At 39.9% G+C, this 20,409-nt stretch overlaps 1 protein-coding gene across 4 annotated transcripts; it reads left to right on the top strand.

Annotated features, from left to right (window-relative positions):
- Positions 1 to 2,626: 2,626 nt before the first annotated feature.
- Positions 2,627 to 20,039, top strand: GOLGA1 (golgin A1). Of its 4 annotated transcripts, XM_053473652.1 has the most exons (25): positions 2,627 to 2,781; positions 4,806 to 4,850; positions 5,149 to 5,386; positions 6,245 to 6,335; positions 7,357 to 7,431; positions 8,410 to 8,507; positions 9,418 to 9,450; positions 9,765 to 9,893; positions 10,393 to 10,562; positions 11,009 to 11,120; positions 11,603 to 11,686; positions 12,149 to 12,274; positions 12,400 to 12,495; positions 12,912 to 13,007; positions 13,467 to 13,562; positions 13,943 to 14,095; positions 14,621 to 14,716; positions 15,371 to 15,460; positions 15,679 to 15,781; positions 15,979 to 16,139; positions 16,527 to 16,679; positions 17,200 to 17,259; positions 18,124 to 18,294; positions 18,988 to 19,074; positions 19,433 to 20,039. In XM_053473652.1, the coding sequence occupies exons 3-25, from the start codon at positions 5,252 to 5,254 to the stop codon at positions 19,511 to 19,513; spliced, it is 2,496 nt and encodes an 831-aa protein (XP_053329627.1). In that variant the 5' UTR covers positions 2,627 to 2,781; positions 4,806 to 4,850; positions 5,149 to 5,251; the 3' UTR covers positions 19,514 to 20,039. The 4 variants fall into 4 exon arrangements, with proteins under 4 accessions (XP_053329627.1, XP_053329628.1, XP_053329626.1 ...); XM_053473653.1 differs by lacking the exon at positions 4,806 to 4,850 and having other exon boundaries at positions 12,403 to 12,495; XM_053473651.1 differs by lacking the exon at positions 4,806 to 4,850.
- The last annotated feature ends 370 nt before the right edge of the window (positions 20,040 to 20,409 follow it).

Raw genomic sequence — 20,409 nt, 5'->3', positions numbered from 1 at the left:
AGTGGGTACACTAAATGGGAGAGGAGACAATTACAGCTAAACACTAGCACCCCAAAAGTGTTAAAATAGCCTTGGTCACAAAGGGTACAAAAATAAACAGCCCGGTCATTAACGGGTTAAGTATTATGTGTAGATCACTCATACATAACCAGTAACATTAAAAAAAAACAAAAAAACTTTAAACCCAGTTGCTAATCAAATCTTGATTTCATTCTGAGGCCCTGCAGTATGTGTAGTTATATTATGTGACATAGTATACCGTGAAAGATTTGGATTAGAATTTAGAATAAACATCATTAATAGAACACAAAAAAACTGCCCAAATAGTAAGAGTTATGACCGTTGCACACTTGCAGTGATTGGCACAATGGTTCTAAAGGGACCTGTGAATGACGATGGTACTGTTAACCTCCTAACAATGTCTGAATCAACACTTCCAAGTACGAAGAACAACGTTACGATCGCTTTTAATACAAAACATTAAATATAAGCGGAGGCAGAAGGTGGAGGACGCTGATACAGGAGAAAGATAAGGGAATATTATTTATATCCCCATAAAGCTTCGAATATAGGGAGAGCTCAGCATACCAGGCATCCTCCGCAGATTCTAAATCCCTGTACAGTGTTTATGTGCTGTGACCATTAATAAGTCAAGAGGGGAGAGTTTAGGATGCGTGGGCATTTATGTAACACAAAGGACGACTGAATCTGTCCTTCATAATGTTACTTACAGCTGCAAGATTTCTTTTGCATTCGTCGCACATTATGCAGAGCCAACTTGCTTGGCTTTTCAGAATGTATAATTAAAGGAAATGTTTAATTTCTCCTACAAACCCCATGATTCAAGACATTTCTGATGAAACAGCAGATATACTTTATGGTTAAAGGGACAGTTTAATGTTCGGAACACCCAAATAAGGAAGAATTCAAATTAAGGTACTCTGTGGGTACTTAAATATGCATTCTAGAATAATAAAACCCTGACCTGAATCTGTATAGACCCCCACCCACAGCTGACCTTACTCTATACTATGTGGACACCCCTCCTAATTATTGAATTTAGGTTTCAGCTTTATATATTGCTAACAGGTGTATCCATAGACAAACATTGGCCGTACTTAAGCGCTGTCACTTTAAACGTGGCACTGTCATACAATCCCATCTTTTGTGAAACTTCTGCCCTGCTAGATCTGCCCGCGGTCCACTGTTAGGGTTATTATTGTGAAGAGGAAGCATCTAGGAGTAACACAAGCTCCACCACAAAGGAGAGCGCGGCTGCTGAGGGCTGAAGAATGTAGCGTGTAAAAATTGTCTGTCCTCTGTAGCATCACTCAATACAGAGCTCCAAACTGCCTCTAGACGCAACATCAGCACAAGCACTTTGTGTCAGGAGCTTCATAAAATGGGTTTACATGGCCGAGCAGGTACACCGAATATCAGAAGATGGGTACACTGTGGTCATACAGGAATGGACATGGTCAGCAACAATACTCAGATAGGCTGTCGCGTTTAAACGATGCTCAGTTGTTACTAAGGGGCCCAAAGTGTGCCAAAAAAATGTTTCCCCCCCCCCACACCATTACACCACAATCACCAGCCTGAACAAGGCAGGATGGATCCATGATTTCATGTTGTTTACGCCAAAGTCTGACCCTGCCATCTGAATGCCGCATCGAGACTCATCAGTCCAGACAACGTTCCAGACTGCTGGAATCGAGACTCATCAGACCAGGTAACGTTCTTCCAGCCTTCCATTGTCCAATTTTGGTCAGCCTGTGCGAATTGTAGTCTCAGTTTCCTGTTCTTAGCTGACAGGAGTGGTACCCGGTGTGGTCTTCTGTTGCTGTAGCCCATCTGATTCAAGGTTCGGAGCGGTCACAGCGAGTCCTGTGGTGAGTGTTCGGTGTCACTGAATGCCTCGTGCTTGATGCATTTCAGCGACACCATTGAACGCTTTTAAAACGGGCGTCCACCGCAATACAGTGTATGGTGAATGTTGACGCCCCAGGCATTACAGCAACGCTGTTTAAGCGAAGAAATTACCGTTTTTGCGTGACGTGCCTGATCCGCCAATGGACGTTAAGGGGTTAAATTTATGTGCTGTCCCCTTCCATATGCATTTGCCCCTTTCCCCAGCTAATTTCTGCATGTGTGGAAAGTGTGCCTATTTGTATCAATAGGAGTGCTTTCTTGCCACTGATAGGCTGCTCCTTACTCCAACCAATGAGGTGGGGGAAACCACATCTTTACATTTCACATACATGCTGTGGTCCCCATTGTGTACGTTAATGAGGGGTATGCCTGCAGTGTACAGTCAATGCTCAGCCATTAGGGAAGGCGGCTGGCTAACTTCCTACTTAAAAAAACCTGCAAATGCTTTTCAAACGTGCTTCACGAGAACGCATTATAGGCAGAAATAATCAAATGATGAAAAGGGGGATCATGCACTGTGCTGCCAACCAACTCGAGTGATCAGATCACCCACACGCCGTGCCAAGTATCGCCCTACACAGTTACTGATACGATACACTTCCGCCAGCCACTTCCTACTAACTGCGCGCATGCCCAGAACACCTGACACGTATGCTCTGCCAATGAAGAATCGCACGAAACGGCATGTGACCCACTCCTTCTCCTACCAATCACCGGCTGCCTCAACTTACCCTGGCGCTGCTGTGACGCCACCGGCCACATCCACCGGACAGCCGGCGATTACAGAGAGAGGCCGGGGTTATCAAAACATTTCCGAGGGGGGAAGTTGACAGGGACCGGCACCAGCAGGTACAAACCGGACCTCCCGTTCCCAAGCTGGCTACCGTACTTTATGTTTTTGTGCGTTAACAGCTCTCCTTTCCTTAACTGTTTAAGTGCTGGAGAGGAGTGCACATCCTCAATACCGTTAAAGCGGAAATCTCTAAGTTAGCTTTCCTTTTCGTTGCTTCCTCTTCCCTTCATCACAAGCCCCCGTTTCCGGGCCAGACTCCTGCCTCAGGCTGTGTGACAGCCGTCGCCCTGCAGTGTCAGCTGGCCTCAGTGCTCCAGTGTGTTTATTATGATTGTGTTTATACACGCGCAGCCCTATAGGTGATAATGGCATATAAATATATGAGGCCTATAGTATGCACGGTGTAGCATAACCTCCTCAGCGCCTCTTTCTTTTCTCTGTCTAATCACTTGCCCGCCATGACACTTGTCCCCAGTTATTAAGATACCTTTACATTTATTGATGAATTCCAAAGCATTCCGTATCATCTTCCTTCCTGCCCCTTTGTGGCTACAGCTGTTGCCTCCTCGACCCCGCATGACATTTACCCTGTATTATTGTATTCAGAGCTGTGACATTTTAATGCGGTGTTGCGTTACTGTGTTGTGTTTGTGCCGCTGTATGTGTCACTAAATCCGTTGTGTCCACAGGTGGAAGTCTTATGATGTTTTCTTCTGATCCGCGTAGTAAAGCCGGATGTGTCGTGTCTTTTATTCTGCAGATCGTGTTCAGATATTTAAACCGTCCAAAGAAGGGTTAACGCCAGACTGTCTCAGTCACACATCGCTGTCGCTTGTTCATAAAGAGTGGATTTGCCTATTAAAACATAATCTAGAGCGTGGATAATCCTGTCCCTTCCATTGTGATTATTTGCCCTAAAATCGGGACACATGGATGGGTGGGGGTATAGTTAGAAACAAGCAGAAGAAGACTGTCTAAAGAATTTGGCTCCGCTAGAAAAATCACATGTCTGTAAAAAGAATCCGTAATGGTAGATAAATGGAACAGCCTCCCGGCAGAAGTGGTAGACACTAATACAGCGAGGGAATTTAAACATGTATGGGATAGGCTCATGGCTATCCTAAATCTAATACAAGACCAAGGACTGATTAAGAGTCTTTACGGCAGGGATAGTGAGAATAGATGGCTGAATGATTCTCATCTGCTGTCAAATTCAGTTTCTATTAACTAGGCGCCGCTCACTTATAAAGTGTCTCTTACTGCTTTAAGGGTCATAAATAGGGACAAAAGACCCCAATAAAGCTGTTACGTAATGTGGCTTTTATACAGGAAAATACCGAATTCTGTCTTTTTTTGGTGGCACGTACTAACGGCGAGTTCAGAATATGAGATAACTGGCATCACGCAGGTTAACCCCGGGGATGGATGGATGCTGTTTCTGTATGTGGCTGCTGTGGGAACCTTGTGATATTTCCACGTTCCTGTTATGTTTGATCATTTGACACTTTGTATTTTGCAATCATAACATCTAATATACATTTAAAACCAAAACGTCCCACTGTTATGCATTTTGGTTGATTCCACTCCGCAAGCATTTTATTTCAGCATCGCGTGTCCTGGCTAGCATACGTGTTGTTGCTAATACTTTGTTTTGCCTCTAAATGTGCACAAATATACAATATTTATCCAGCGTCACAAAAACATTTATACACAGCCTTAAAGTGTAATGTTATTGCAAGTACTGAACCCCCAGTGATGATAGGAAGACGCTAATAATTTTGGTGCATTATAATATTTCTAATTATTTTCTTATTCATCGTTTATATATATATATATTTATATATTATATATATATATATACACACACATTAGTAATAGCTGGTGTTCTAGAAACCCCTTTTGTGGTTAATGAAACCTTAGATCCCTGAATATGATATACATGGAATAGTCCACTGTGATGCCTAAAGCAGGGGAGTACCTGCCGCAATATTTAAGCATCAGGGAAGGAGATAATGCATTTTCCATGTATGCAAAACCAACTAAATACACTAATTTTTATGTTTTTCTCTTCAATTTAAAGGTCTCAGAAAAAGCATCCACTTGATATAGAAACCTGCACTTTAAGGTATAATTAGACAATCTCAAGGCATAGTCACAAGTGTCTTTTTCCTGTTTGCATTAAATGCCATTGTTAATGTTTGTAATATGATATGTTGACATTTGCAACCAAACTGATACTGTAACTGGTAATTTTGTTAAATATTTACAAACTGTGTTTTGTAAAATAGCTTCTTGTTAGTTAATTCCTAAACATATATATAATATATATAATATATAATAGTATTTATACAGCACGATATTTGTATTTTATTTTGTGAGAGATGTTGAAATGCTTTGTTTTAATGGCATGTGCTTCTTCCCAGGTGCATTATGGAACTAAAGTAATTCGGCTTAGTGAATAAATCTTCCTGCAACCACAAATCGTTCTCCTCTTATCTGAGAAAGGGGGGCTAGTTAGGGGAAGCCATGTTTACCAAGCTTAAAAAGAAGATTGCAGAGGAGGCAGCCGTTGCCCCTAGGCCTGGGGGTGCTGCCCGAATTCCCCGCACCATCAGCAAGGAGTCCATCACATCTGCAGGAGCTGACTCGGGCGATGATTTTGTGAGTGCCGTACAGAGAGAGCACCGTCACCTGTGATTCAGTTGTGTCCAACCACCATTACAACAAGGGATATAATAATGGAGTTTAACGGCCTATAAACCGATTTCAGTGTGATGTCATCAGAGAGCGGTTGCAGACAAGACTAGTTGCTTTGTTATTTCATATCACAAGCATTTAATTCACTGAGTCGCATGCATATGTTTAGGGGGAGTTTAAATGTAAAGGTTTACAACATATTTGATTTCGGTACCCAAATATGAAACAACATTACATTTAACTGATTTTAAGCATAGCCTGCAAAAAAACCCACAAATGTTATTAGGGCTTATCTTGTAAAAGAGTCACAGGAGCCGTGCTGTAGGCAGTTCTACCTCTATGTCATTCTGAAGATCCCAACTTTAATGACCCTGTAATGCAAAATGCTGGCAGGAAATGGTACAATCCACAATTTCACAAAGAATAAATGGGATGATTTTATATTTTCTTGTATTATTGGTAATATGTGAGCTCTTTTTCCTCCTTCTATGTCCTCCATCTCTGCTGATTTTTTTATGACACTTTTTAAGAATGAAGTTAAAAGGAAATCCCACCTTAGTTTTTTTTATGACTCAAAAAGTGTCATTTAAAAAAAAAAATTAAGTACATTTGGCCTATTTGTGTGTTCCAGTTATATTGTCCTTCTCCAGTCTACTGGACACACACAATAAAGAATAGATTGTCTCGGTCTTAATCAACCAGAGGGACCATCTGACTTAAAAACATAAAACAAAGTCTGCCCCGTAAAGCACCCGGTTCTCTGCCTGATCTGCTTGTTTTTCCCCACTTCTTTTAAAGTTCTGCATTTATTTGGTTTCATAGGCCTCAGATGGCAGCAGCTCACGGGAAGACCTGTCCTCCCAAATCTCCCGAAGGAATGACCAGATCCGCAGGTTGGAAGCCAAGTTATCAGGTATTCCAGGGAGCGTCGATTGTAAGACCTTATGGATCATTTTGCCACGTGCTTATACCACTGTCCTGCCAAATGTTTTATCATCGCTTATATACCTGGACATTCTTCATCTGTCTGACTTCAGATTGTGCTAATATAGTAATGACATTATTTAGTGGCATGTTGCTCACTGCTTTAGCCAAAATGTGAATTATTATGGTTTGTTTTTAAGTCTTTTCCGCCCCACGCTGTAACTTGCCACTATTTTCATTGATTTCAGCCTAAAGGTTGATACTCATCAAACTAAAGCATCAGTTTGCAGGTAAAGCTGACGGCTTGCTGACTGCACTGTGTGTTATGAAGGGCCAATTCGCAGAGGGTTATCCTGCAAAAAGGGCCGTGTTGGACTTGAATAAAGTATAAATCAGTTCAAGAACTCTTGGTTAGTTAACTACGTACTGTACAGCACCAGCCGAGCTCTTCTTGGAGGAGACACTCACTGGGATTGACCCATCATAATGACACCTGGCAGTTGACAGAGCATCAAACTCACACTTTCTGCCCCCCCAATGATTTAAATAAACATAGAGCCAAAGATCCAGTGTTGGTTGCCTACATTTCCACTATTCTCCTGTTTAGATCATAGGCCCAGGGTTTATGGATCAGCATGTAGTACGTAATCTAGCGCTAATCAAAGTAATATAACTAAAAGTCTTATGTGTTTGTGGCTTTTAAGGATCGATTGGTTACCACACATTTAGATGACCCTTTCACCTGATCAGTTTCATAATTGTGAAGTGCACACACCACCACCCGGCCCAGTATTGTCTCCCCTATGTACCAGTTTCCTTTGTTTCATGTTTAGCCATGTAGTGGTACCTCCCAAAAAAAAGTAAACTATAGAAATTTTGGTGGAAATTTCCCTGTCCTTCTCCCACTCATGTTTTTTTTTTTTTTGTGTGTGTGTTTTATTTTTATGTTGTCACCTTTCCCGTTTTGTCCTCTCCTTATTCTTTCACACTGTTGGTCTTCACCTGCAAAGATTACGCAGAACAGGTCCGTGCGCTGCAGAGGATGAAAGACAAGCTTGAGGTTGCTTTAGAAAAACACCAAGATTGTACGTATTTATTAAACCCTTTGTTCAGTTCTTTCCTGTCTCAATCATCTTTTATTTTTGATACATATATAAATGTGATGCTTCCCTTCAACCGTTTTCCTTTATTTTCCCCGAAACTAAATTTCCTGTCATTTTAAAGGAAAATATTTCTTAGAACAAGCACCTGTTACACGGGAGAACCCACCATTTTTGTATTACTAGCATCATATTAAAAATAAGTTTTCAAAAATATTGTGCTGTTTTCTACTGTTTATATATTGTTTTCAGGAAACTGCATATTAGCCATGTGTATATGTTTTAGCTGTTATCTTAGCCCAATAGACAGACATCCTAAATAATCGAATGGCTTAGTGTTAATCACTCGCCAGTGCCGTACACGCCAACGAAAGCATATAGAGGAGCAGGGAAAGTCACCCAAAATATCTTGTGACTGACAACAATGGCGGCCTCCAGGTCTGCAGAAGATCGTTTATTGGAACAATAGGAGATAGAACCCGATTTTTGTCAATTTTTGTATACAGTGCTGGGGCTTATTACTGTAAACGGCCCTCTGTTTTATACTCAAAGAGAAAAATATTTCCTATCTTACATCACTTTTGGATTTTCCTTGCTTTTTAATTTTATAAGATGCTTAAAGAGAAAAATATTCCTATTAATATAATATTGGATCACCTTAGAACATTCTAGGTCTATACATAGTGGTAATGATTACACTTTGTATTCTGTGACCCCCACCAATATAATTATAAAGGATTTCAGCCCCCGTACTATAACAGAAACGAGTTTTCAGGTAAGTATACATTTTATATTTTTACATTAACTTCGATTTGTCTGGCAGATCGTATAGACGGAAAAATCAACTTTTAACCAATCACTTTCTAATCAACATTTAGCACTGCTACGAATGGATAATAGCTGTGTCCTCTTAAAATGAATAACATAAACATCCAAGAAAATAATAATTTACTCTCGTTGCAGCTTCCATGAGGAAATTACAAGAGCAGAATGAAGTTTATCAAGCAAGCCGGGCAAAAATGGCCGAAGAGTTAGCGCTGGCGCTTGAAAAGAAGGATCAGGTGAGCTGCGGGTTTTTAAGGGGACTCTGCTCTGGAAATTTTTTTTTATTAATTTCTACCGAAGTCTGGATCTAGTATGGCTACATGACCATAATCCTGATCACTAAATATATCTGATAATATATGATTGGTTTTATGGTTGGTTTCATTTTAGGTACACAAAAGGTAATAAAAATCAACCAAACCATAAAAAGAATCATATATTATCAGATATATTTACATATATATCTAAATGTATTTATGTGTGTGTGTGTGTGTGTGTGTATATGGTATATGTGTGTGTGTGTATATATATATATATATATATATATATATATATATATATATATATATAATATATAATATTATATATATATATATATATATATATATATATATATATATATATATATATATATATAAATATACTGGAACAGATCATGATTAGTTTAGGTTACTTTCTGTAGTCCAAGTGTTTTTATAGACCGTGCCTGCGATCTTTATTCCATTCAACATCTAAAGACTGAAAAGCTTTCTCTACTTCTCTTTGAAATGAGTTACGGCTGTGTAAGAAATGTAAATAGCGTTTCCGCGCTGTTGCTGTGATATTATCAGAATGCGGTTACGTGGACGGGATTCACTGCCTGGTTGCCTCCTCTGTGAGAACAGATTAAAGGATTGCTTCAGACTCGCTGACATATAGAATATTCAGATCCTTTTTTCATTATCTTGTCTTTTGTTTCTTAGAGAATAAAATATCCAAAGTTAATTGTACGCAGCCGCGTATTTATTAGGAAAAGTGCCGTTCTATAATTTGTGAAAATAAATATTTTGCAAGTAAATGTTATTGTGTGTAATAATCGAGCTGCTGTACCGTGTTTTATTTGCGTGACTAAATGTATGTTCTTTTCTGTTGCTTCCTCCCCTTTAGGAATGGATGGAAAAACTTGCAGATCTTGAGGAGGTAAATAAATGACTGCAGACATGGCAATATACTGAAAGCACAATAACAACCCAATGCAGTTGGGGGGTCTATAAAAGATCTACAGTTATTTTGAGACATTCAGGGGCATTTAGTTTCAGCTGTTCGGTATCATATTCCCAGCATGTGATTAGCACCAGATAAAATGTTTTGGACTATATTTATCTCCATAAAAGTTAAGCAATTTAGGGAACTGAAAAATATTGGCTCGGTTAATATGAGTTGCAGCAGTTTGTGGTTCAGTAGAGAAACGTGGTTGTACATTTGGGTAATTTTTGTTTCTTTATGATCCATAGGAGAAGAAGCAGCTTTCTGATCAGGTGATCACCATGAAAAAGCAGAGTATTTCCTTGTTCCAGAAGAGAGAAGACCTTGATGAGCTAGAAGTTTTTCAGCAGCAGGAGATGGCAAAAATCAAACACATGGTTAGCAGATTTGTACTATATGTCCGACCGGGTATAGAGTAGCCGTAGGGAAATTATCCACAAGAGAATCTAGGGAAGCTCCATGGGCCTTAGTAAGCATTTTTTATATAGCGCCATCATATTCCACAGAGCTGTACAATGGGTAGACAGGACATAACAAGTAGTATATAACATAACCATTTGGCTTACAGAAACCAGATGTAAGGAGGGAACTGCTCAAACAAATTTACAATCTAGGTTATCTAAACCTACAAGTTTCATAAGTAACGCAGCAGGATGGCAGCCTTCATATGCAGCACGCCAGCAAAATTATTTTCTTGTAACAAAATATAATACATAGTGTGTATATAGATTGTTTTATTGATTTCTGTAGCACCATCATATACTGCAGCGCTATTCTATGTATAAACAGGTTTAATTTGGACTTACAGAAAGGTAAGGTGGGCGCTGCGCAAAGATCTTACGATCCATAATAATTATTGAACTGTTGAATTTTCAGCTGCTACAAAAAGAAGAACTGCTGAGCAAAACAGAAAAGGATTTGGAATCGCAAAAGGAGGAGGCACAAAAATCTCAGGCTGAACTTCAGGACCTCAGACAGTTATTGCAAAAGCTGAAAGATGATGCCGAGAAGCTGCGAGACGAGAACTCCCAGCTTGCCCAGCAGAGGTTGGTAGCTAAAACCAGGAAAAAATCTTTGCTATAGTGTTTCTTGTTAAAGCAAATATGACACTTTCCAATATTCTAAATGTTAAAGATAATTCTACTTATTAAATGTATGTACCGCAGTTTGCAGGTCTGTGTCATTATTCCACCACTTTGGTGGAAGAGGTGGTATTTTTATGCTCGTATTGGACAAACCTAACTAGATTAATGTTCAATAGCAATGACAAATAATGTCTTTAAATGATTCTTTTAATGTATGTTTTTCACGTGTAAAATTCAGCGGCTGCTGTGTATAAAATAAAAGCTTGCTGTTTAGATTACAGTAGATTTGTGCTAGATATATAACATGTAATCATGAAGTAATGGAATTATTTCATGTGGATCATTTGAAGAGTGTGTTTTGGGATCCTGATCCACTAAGTGTCTCTCGCTTCTGCTTGTACCTACAGAACAGAGCTCCTTAGCAATCACGAAGGAGCTGTGAATAAGATAACAGAGCTAGAGAACAGACAGCAAGAGCTTCAAGACTTTATCCAGCAACTCTCCCTAGACTTGGAAAAGGTGAGTTACTGGTGAGCTTCTTCCAAATATCCACGGCAGGTCCTAATAATAATATATGTTCCCTCAACTCACAGCAAAAGGTTAAGATGTAGTACTTGTTAGCAAGGCCTAGTCTTCTTCTAATCGCCAGTGGTTTGGATTGTAATAGTTTCTAGAAGATGCTGCTGGACACCTGGCCTTTAAGCTTAAGGAGCCATATTGGAATTTGGCAGCAGGTGACCCCATTGCTTAGTGGTGTATTGGGGAGATCTGTGCTGCCATTAGCAAAGCTTTGTCTTCTCCTGCTCCTTGGGAGTCTTGTGCGCTACGACAAAGTGTTGTGATTCTCTGGAGTCTCTGTGACGGTCAAGCAGGAAACTAATGAAAAGTGAGCACCTACCCATTGGACCCAGAGCTGAAGCTCAAGGATTTTCTTAAACTGTTTTATAAGGTCTTCTGTTTCAATTATACAAGCTCTGTATCATTTTTCATCTGTTTCCCAGGCTCAATCTTCAGCTTCTACGTGTGAAAAGAGACTGAGTGCGGTACAAGCGGACTACGAAGCTCTTAAATTGCATCACGAAAAGGTTATTTCCATTTTAATGCCGTTTCATAGCTCTTCATAAACATGTACTCTCATGCCTGGCTTAAATGGCTGCAGCCCCCACCAGCTGCCTCCTTTTAGTTTTAGTGTCTTGTTAAAAAGCTTTAAATGTGTAAATTGGTCTCATTGGCCAACATCTGACAGCCTCATTCAGAAAAAAACTCCAGCGTCTGGAACATACTTGGTCCCCGGAGGGTTCTATACAAATCTTTGGCAAGTTTCTCCAAATCTCTGCTCCTTAGCAAATTTGAAATAAGTGGGGAATTTCTGGGTTTGTAAAATAGCCATACAGGCAGATCCAGAGTGTCAGACCAAGTTCCTCTAGTTGAAGAGTTTTGCAGCTGATGTGTAAAGGTGTAGAACTTCTAGTGTCATCATGCTGCATGAATGTGTTATTTTTGCATTTGGCTCTAGTTTGTTGCTAACGTATTCTTTTATGTATCAGATGGCAGTGGTAGCCGAAGAAAAAGATGCCTCGATTATCAGACTGCAGGAGAGGGTCGGATCACTCGAGAAGACGCTTGAAAGTTCCTTCTCTGGAGAGGAAGGACTGCATGAACTACTGAAAGAGGTAACCTGGGTTATGATGCTGCCTCTAGCTGGAGGTGATGAACAGGAGCAATGGTATGCATTGTGAGAATGATTTACACACAGAAGCAATATATTCTACATATATCCCCTTTTTTATCTGTACAGAAGGATGCTTTGGAAGTAAGGCTAGGAGAGACTAGAAATCAGCTTCTGGAATCCAGAACCCTGCAGGCCGATGCAGTCCGGCAGCTGGAGAGTCAGGTGAGGGAGTGAGTGAGTGAGTGAGTGTCCGCATGTTGCGTTTTGAGGATGTAAGGGTTTCGGCCTCGTTACTGCAAACATCTATATACAGAAACTTTTTGTCTTCTTTCCACAGTCGCATACAAAAGCACTTTGCTTTATGCTTTACTTACTCCCACTGAATAACTCTTAATAAGACATATCATCTGTAGCACGGGTGGCTTTTAAAACAGTTTGGGTTGGGTTTGTCCACAAAATATTGCCTCTTGAATATCGTGGTCCATGGCTGGCTACCCCTGCCCCAAAGTTGATCAAAGAGCCATTATGTAAAGCAAAATTTGGTTTGGTAACCACCGTCCTTGGTGTAGGAACATAAGAAAATACATTTTAGTCGAAATCAGGCCGATCAGCCAAGTTCTGTTTGCGTTTCCACAAAGGTAACCAAACTGAAGAGTGACCTAGAAGAAATGCAGGATTTGTTGAAGCAGAAAGATGATGAATTCGCTCATTTCAAGGAAGACAGCTCTTCCCAGGTAAAATATTTTAATTCAGATGTGCTTGGTGTTAGCGATAATTGTAAAAACCCCAAACCATTATCCAAATATTACATCATGAAGCTACTAGTTGTTTTACTCAAAGAGCATTAATGACAGATGAATCATGCAGGCAACTTTCCAAGTTCACAGTAATCATTTCTGTTTAACATTCCGATGGGTGAGAAGTCAAGTGAAAACATTCTTAAATAGACACTAATTAGTTCTATGCGTCCATCCATTTTTGTATAAATTTGTTGAGACCTACAAATTCCTCGACAAATATTTTGTATTGTATTTCTTTCTGCTTTAGTACTGAAACCTTGTTTCCATGGGGGAAAAATTATCACAGTTAGGAATCGGTGGTCCCCACTGGACCATTGGATACACATAATGAACCTTTTTTCTGTTTTATGTATGCCTATTCATGCTAATTACACCTTTTTTGTTTTCATCCAGCTCACAGATTTGGAGAAGAGCTTACAGTCCGTCAGGGATAATCTCCAAAGACGAGAGGAGGAACTGAAGGAGAGGGAAGAGCAGGTTCAATCTCTGGTAGGACCTGTGTATACTGGTTTCCTTAATGCCGACACTCACATGAGGCTATGAATTTTCTGCATGTACGCAGAGAGACTTGGATGTCCTCAGTATGTGACTTGATTTTGCCAACCTCCTTACACCAGTAAATGTTTGTTTCCATAGATTATCGTTGCTGATAGATCAGTCTACAGATGTGGCTATATAGATTAGCCCCTTTTCATGGTACTGAGCAAAAGGGAATGGAGAGGATGGGCACCCATCCTGTTAATGTAAAAACGGCCATTGATCCCATAACCATTGATGCTTGTGACCAGATTATCGCAATCGGTTTGACTATGAAAATCTCGTGCAAGCCAAAAAGATCTTATTTTTTTCTTTACCGGGATATTTTCCAGCAATCGGAGATGGAGATGGAAAGTAACCGATTAACACAGCAGCACCTAAGCGTCAGACAGCAATGTGCGGAGAAGGTGGAACGACTTGAGGCTCAGGTTTTGGCTCTGGAGGGGGCTCGAGACTTTGATAGGACAGCAGCGCAGCACAAGATAGTAAGTCTGACCCGGCGACCTTTCATGCCAATACAGCTACTGTACAAGTGTCTCTTCTTTTTAGACTTTCCATATATAAATTATATTTTCTGTGCTCTATCTTCACACATCTTAATGACTTCATCTGCTGCCTTGTCCCAAGATATTTGTGACGTCACATTTGTAAACGATCTCTAGCCTAGGAGGCTTTTGCAAATGATATCTGATGTGTTCCTCTGGCTAACATGAATTGTCATGAAATGACCTGGCTGAATTAGATATCTCAATAACTTACTAAAGGTCACTTAAAAGATAACACTAGTGATGGTTGGTTTTTATTGATGTATTTTTTATGGCTTCATCTTAAATGTGGCAGTTTTTTAGTTAGATGATAGATGAGAAAAACTCGGCCCATCCAGTCTCTGCTGTCAAACCCATACCAAAGTCTACTTCTTTATTTATAACTAAGGTGTAAAGCTTTCACCCTGTATAACCTCCTTCACAGAGTTAGTGGGACGGGTATTACATTATCTGCTTTTTAATCAGAGTCACCTGGAACAAGAAAACGAAGCTCTAGCTGGAAGGAACACAGAGCTGGCAACTGTTCTGAAGAATCAGGAGGCTGAGCACGAGAAAATGAAGGTAACGTTTTCTGTTTTATATATTCTCCATATTAAGGTACGTGTTTGCTGGAGTGTCCCTTTAATCCCTATTTTCGTATTCTTTTCCTGTAGTCTTTTAAAAAGACTGTGGGGGGGGAATGTATCATTTCTTTTTTCTCTTTCTTTCTTATAAACTGTATAAACATTGCATAGATTTAAACCTTAGGATTCTCTGAGAAATTTATTTATAAGTATAAAATGCTTAGTTCTTTGGACACTGTGAAATTACTAGTAGAAGACCATAGGGAAGAACCATTTAAAGTTGTTCCACTAATTGCACATTGGTATACTAAGCAAATAGACTTTAGATCTTTTATTTTTGCCTCTGATAGTTACAAGAAAACAGACTTTTAAAAGTTTTTTTTCTGGCAACAGCCCATCAGTAACTGCATGTGGACTTGAAAAGTGTCCACAGCTAAAAATTATGAATGAGACAACGTTTCCATGATTAAGGAATTGTGTAATAGAGCTAAGAGCTTTAAACAGTACAAGGAATTGTTTGTTTAATGTAGCGTTTGGTTACAGGAGGGTTTCATTCAGAAGAATGGTTGGAATGCAACACACATGCAGGCTTGTTAAAGATTTTCTGATTGCTCACAATATTTACCTTTTCTTGTTTAATTTGTTCTTGTAGGAGGAACTCAGCAGCAGGGAGACTGTCAGCGTGGAGATTGCAAAAGCCCTGGAGGAGATGCGGAAGCAAAAGGAAGAGCTTCAGCAGCAGGTGCTCCCGTTAGCTCCGTTTCCACGCTTCTCATTTAACTTGTTGACGAATTAGCCGTATTCTAAAACCCCTCAGCCTCCTGTTGCTTTCCTCTGATTTAATGGGTAGTTAGCTTGAAAGAACCTTGCGGACCTTACCAAGGTGTAGATTAGTAGTAATGGGTCATCCTCACAGTATCCTGTATTTTATTATATTTAACGTCCTGGTTGTTTTGACAGGTGGCCAATCTAACAGCCGTTATTAATGAGAACACAACTTTACTTGTCCGGGCAAAGGAGGATCTTGAAGGAAAAGATAAGGAATTGGTGATATTGAAAGCAGGTGAGGACTGTATTCATTTTTCTGTAATTACTGTGTCTAAATTGTAAATCGGAGAGAACTAACTTCATCATCATCCAGTATGGCTGCACATGCGATGGCATGTTAGCTAATGACTAGCTCCACACTTTTTCTAAGCATGTGTTCGCTTATACTCCTAAATACTTGCGTTTTACATTCATTTTGGGGCTGTCTTGCAGATTATGACACTCTTGTGTCAGAAAAGCAACAGTTACAATCTGATCTGGAAGCTTACAAAACCAAAATGGCAGAGAGCAAGGAAACTGCCGAGAAGCAAGCAACAGATCTGAGCTTCCAGCTGCAGGAACAGAAGGAGGCCCTGCTGGCAAAGGAATTGCAGGTACGGCCTGCCAAAAAGCCGGGGGTCAACAGAACCATTGGTGTTCTACGAGGAATAATGAATAGACAATAGCATGTTTCATGTGCATAACTTAATATAATATTTTAATAGTCATGCAATAAAACAAAAAATTCTTCCGAGAGGTAAGAGTTCAGACTGCTGCTTATATCATGAAATAGCAGATATGCTGACTAGTTCTGGTTGATATGTTATGCATCAAGGGAAATTCACAGGTATAAAATCTAGTGATGGTATAGTATGCGTGTAATTACAATCCATACAAAACAAATTGAGCATACTACCGTATATCTTATCATTTCCAAAGGCATCCCCGTACTAGATTCTTTTTGCAGCCCAAGCCCATTCATTCTCTCTCTCTTTCTCCAGGTGTCCTCGCTGCAGGAAGAGGTGTCTCTTCTGCACGACCGCCTGCACGGCTCGAATCAGCAGGAGCCCAACGGAGAGGTTACAGTCGGGGACATCGCCCAACTGCAGAAAGAGAACTGTGAAATGGAGCAGCAAATCGCAGAAAAGAATAAGGTGGCAACTAAATAGTTAATGGAATATTGCGCTGAATGCCTTCAGGGACTGATTTTTCTGCCGATGACAAATACACGAGTGAAATATCCGTATATTGAGAATTTTGATACTGCTTCTGCTCTGTAAACTTCTTGTAACGAGGACTGCCAGGCAAATGTTAGATATTTAGGTAAAAGGCTTATGGTGAGGGCCCTAGCGGTACAATGAATCAATAAATAAATAAATATCCACTCTATTTTTATTAAAACAAATAAAATAATTAATGTTGGAGAAAATACCAATATCAGCACAAACCAATTGGAGAACTAGCCTTCCTTTTGTCCGTCTGCATTTCACACTTTTTCCCGTCTCTAGCTGCTTAGGTGCGGGGTCTCGTGTTTTTACACTTTCTAATATTGATGGTTCAGCCGTAGATCAAACCCCAGCTGGTTTGTACATCATCACAAATTTTTAAGGATTAACGTGACAAGCAAAGAGTAAAAATGGTTTTATAAGTGTCCCCCCCCTGCCCATTCCGCAGACTATAAAACAGCTCCAGCAGAGGATGGCAGAGCTAAAGAAGACGTTGCAAAAAGAATTGGTAAGTAATGTTATCATAAGCTTTACCATCATTTTTTATGATTTAAACCTTTTGCCCTTTATCACATGCCGTGATACCCAAGACAGCCTGTGGAAAGCACTTTTATTTCATATTTGTACCATTATATCATGTGATGGGATGCACGGTAGATACATGTAAAACTAACGCCCTATCTGTACAAGTCTGGGTATGCTAAAATTGAAAAAGAGGAATAATGATTATTATGCAATGTTGATATCCTGGGATGATAGGAAGTTTTGCAGCAGCCTTTAAAACAAAAGTAAATCACTGATTGTTTGCTGTGAAACGTGATCATTATAGTTATATAAATGTTTATGTTTACGAAAAACTTTTTATCATTATCCCAGAAATCTATAGCTTGCTAGAATATCCCCCAGTTGTAGTATACTAGAAAGGATGACTGCTCCCAGCAACCCTATTGCATACAATCTGCTGTCCAGGAGACCTGAATCCTGCTGTCATGGATAACTAATCTGGTACCTCCGATAACAGGGAAACATAAAGGGTGTTGGTATTCTGTATATGTGTGAGTTCCGCAAATGGAACTCTGCGTGTAACCTAGGGGCGTCTGGATATAGAGTGCATCCCTCGTGTCGGTCCAAAGTGCATGTGCTGTCGGCTCCAGCCAAAGCCTCCCTGGTGGTTTCCCAACTGAACAGCTCCTTATTGCTTGCAGCTTTTATAGAATTATTAATGCCCAACATATCATTTGTTTGTTTTCACTTCCTGGTTCACACTATTAGTGAAAAATATTGTACATAAAAGAATGATCTGTGCTACATCATCGGCAGACAGTGCTGCTATCTGTTATGTGTTTGGTAACATTATGGTCTCTGTTTGTAGAAAATAAAACCAGAGCAGGAGGTGAATGAGATTAAGGATAAGCAGAACCCTGAACTAGCAGCTATCCAGCTCACCGTGACAAATAACTCTGACCTGAACGACTCACGGGAGATCAACTTTGAATACCTGAAACATGTGGTTTTGAAGTTTATGTCTGCTCGGGAAGCAGAGGTGAGAGGCGCTGGCTTGATTTGCTTAACGAAATAAATTAACAGATAAGTCAGTCTGGCAGTCTTATGAGAGATGTGTGTGTGTGTATGTATATGTGTGTATGTATATGTAATTAGGGATGAATCGGTGGCTAGTATATGAACGAGTATGCGTGATTAAGGGAATTAATGAGTGTCTGTGAATGATTGTGTATATGAATGAGTGAATGAATGTGAATGAGTGTGTGTGTGTGTGTGTGTGAATGTTGTTGAATTTTTTTGTCCAATTTTGGTGTACTTTTTTTTTAAAGGTGGGTGGTCATTTCTGGTTTTGGCCAAGTGAATGGTGAATTTTTAGTTTTGCTCTAGATGTTTTTATTTCGGTGCATCTTTAATATATATATATATATATATATATATTTTATGTTACACACACACACACGTTTGGCTGTACAGCAGTCTAAACCCCTGCACTGCGGACCAAATTGTACAGCGCTGGGTGCAGCCCAAAGCTGGACCGTAAGAATTTTTCTGTCCATACAGGAAAAAAAGCAAATGATGTACACAGATGAGCAAACACATGCTGCACCGTGCAGTGCCGATCTTCAGGGTCAGAGCAGGTTGATGACCCGATATTTTAGGATTGAATTAACATTTCAAGGTCATGACCCATATATCACTCATTGAAACTAGACCGCTATACTTTCTGTTTCAGGCTTTTCACCTCATCAAAGCCGTTTCTGTCCTACTTAACTTTTCTGTGGAAGAGGAAAACCTTGTCAAGGAGACCTTAGAATACAAGGTAATAACTTTTTGCTCAAAGTTGATTTTGGAGTATAAATATTGGTTTAGGTTACACATAGGTATTTTTTTATTAGACTGAGTCTCCTCTTCTATTGAATTATGCATTATATAGGGCCAACTCTACCCAACGCTGGGGGCACTTGGCAGTGTTGGCTCTTCATAATGAATAGTGAAATAAACCCGAGTTGGCCCTAAACAGTGTCTTTGCGTAATGATTGTATTAGTTTGAAAACCATGTTTACTTGGTAAGTATACAGATATTCTTTGACATGCCTAGCTAATAAACCACAATGTGATATTGATACTGCAGATAAAATACAGAGTAAACATAACCTTTTTTATTATTTAAATTCTAGATGTCATGGTTTGGTTCCAAGCCAGCTCCAAAAGGTTCTATCCGACCATCGATCTCCAAACCTAGAACCCTGTGGTCCTAAGGAAACCTAGAGGAAAACGGATCTGTAAACTTGCCTCCTGGGTGACTGCACTTTCTATGAAATGAACACTAAGGGCTTGGGAGGCACTGATGATTCTAATCACTGTCCCTGCAGTGTTTTGTATAAGCCTTTACAAGCTTGTTTATTATCCGGGTATCTCGGGAGTGACTTTTTGTTTTGGGTTGGAATCGCAAAGTTCATTCTATCTTTGTGAATACGGTAGAACCTCGGTGTAGTAGAGACACGCGCGTATGGAGATGTCCAAATGGTACATGCTTTTTCCTGAAACAAAACCCAGACAGGAGTTTGTGACTGACTCTCACATCTGCGGCTCTGTGTGATCATCCACGTTCTGCTAAACCTTAGGGCAGCAACGATGATAACGTCTATTTAAATTAAGTTGCTGCTACACTTGAAGATACTTAAGGCTTCCCAATATGCTTCTAAGGGCTAATGATGGGAATCAGACGCGATACTGTTGACCGCTCGACATGATTTAAGGTGTTATCTGGTACAGTGTAAATTACACTTTTGTATTATCATTGTAAAACTTGCTATTCCGCTAATCTGTCTTTATACTGTGGTGCTGAAGTTAGGGGCTTATGAGGACATCTCATGGGCTTCCATCGGGGTAATTTATAGCTGGGAGCTCTCCAGCTTTGGCCAGGAGGCTCTGGTTATAGCACCTGATTTATAAAGACACGGAGGCTCCCATTATGCTTATCTCTTTTCTTTATTCCCTCAGCAGCAAAGAAAGAGAAAAAGTTAACAAACAGAAAAAATGTAAATGCACAAAATACACCAATCACAGTATATATATCCATAGCCAATGAGGGACCTGGATGGTAGCCCTCCTCCTCCTATATACTCCACAGCATCCTGAACCACTTCCTCTT

This window comes from Spea bombifrons, chromosome 8 (assembly GCF_027358695.1).
Source record: "Spea bombifrons isolate aSpeBom1 chromosome 8, aSpeBom1.2.pri, whole genome shotgun sequence".
In the NCBI taxonomy this organism is placed as follows: Eukaryota; Metazoa; Chordata; class Amphibia; order Anura; family Pelobatidae; genus Spea; species Spea bombifrons.
Note: the sequence above shows the minus strand (reverse complement) of the source record. Positions and strands in the feature narration are given on the sequence as shown.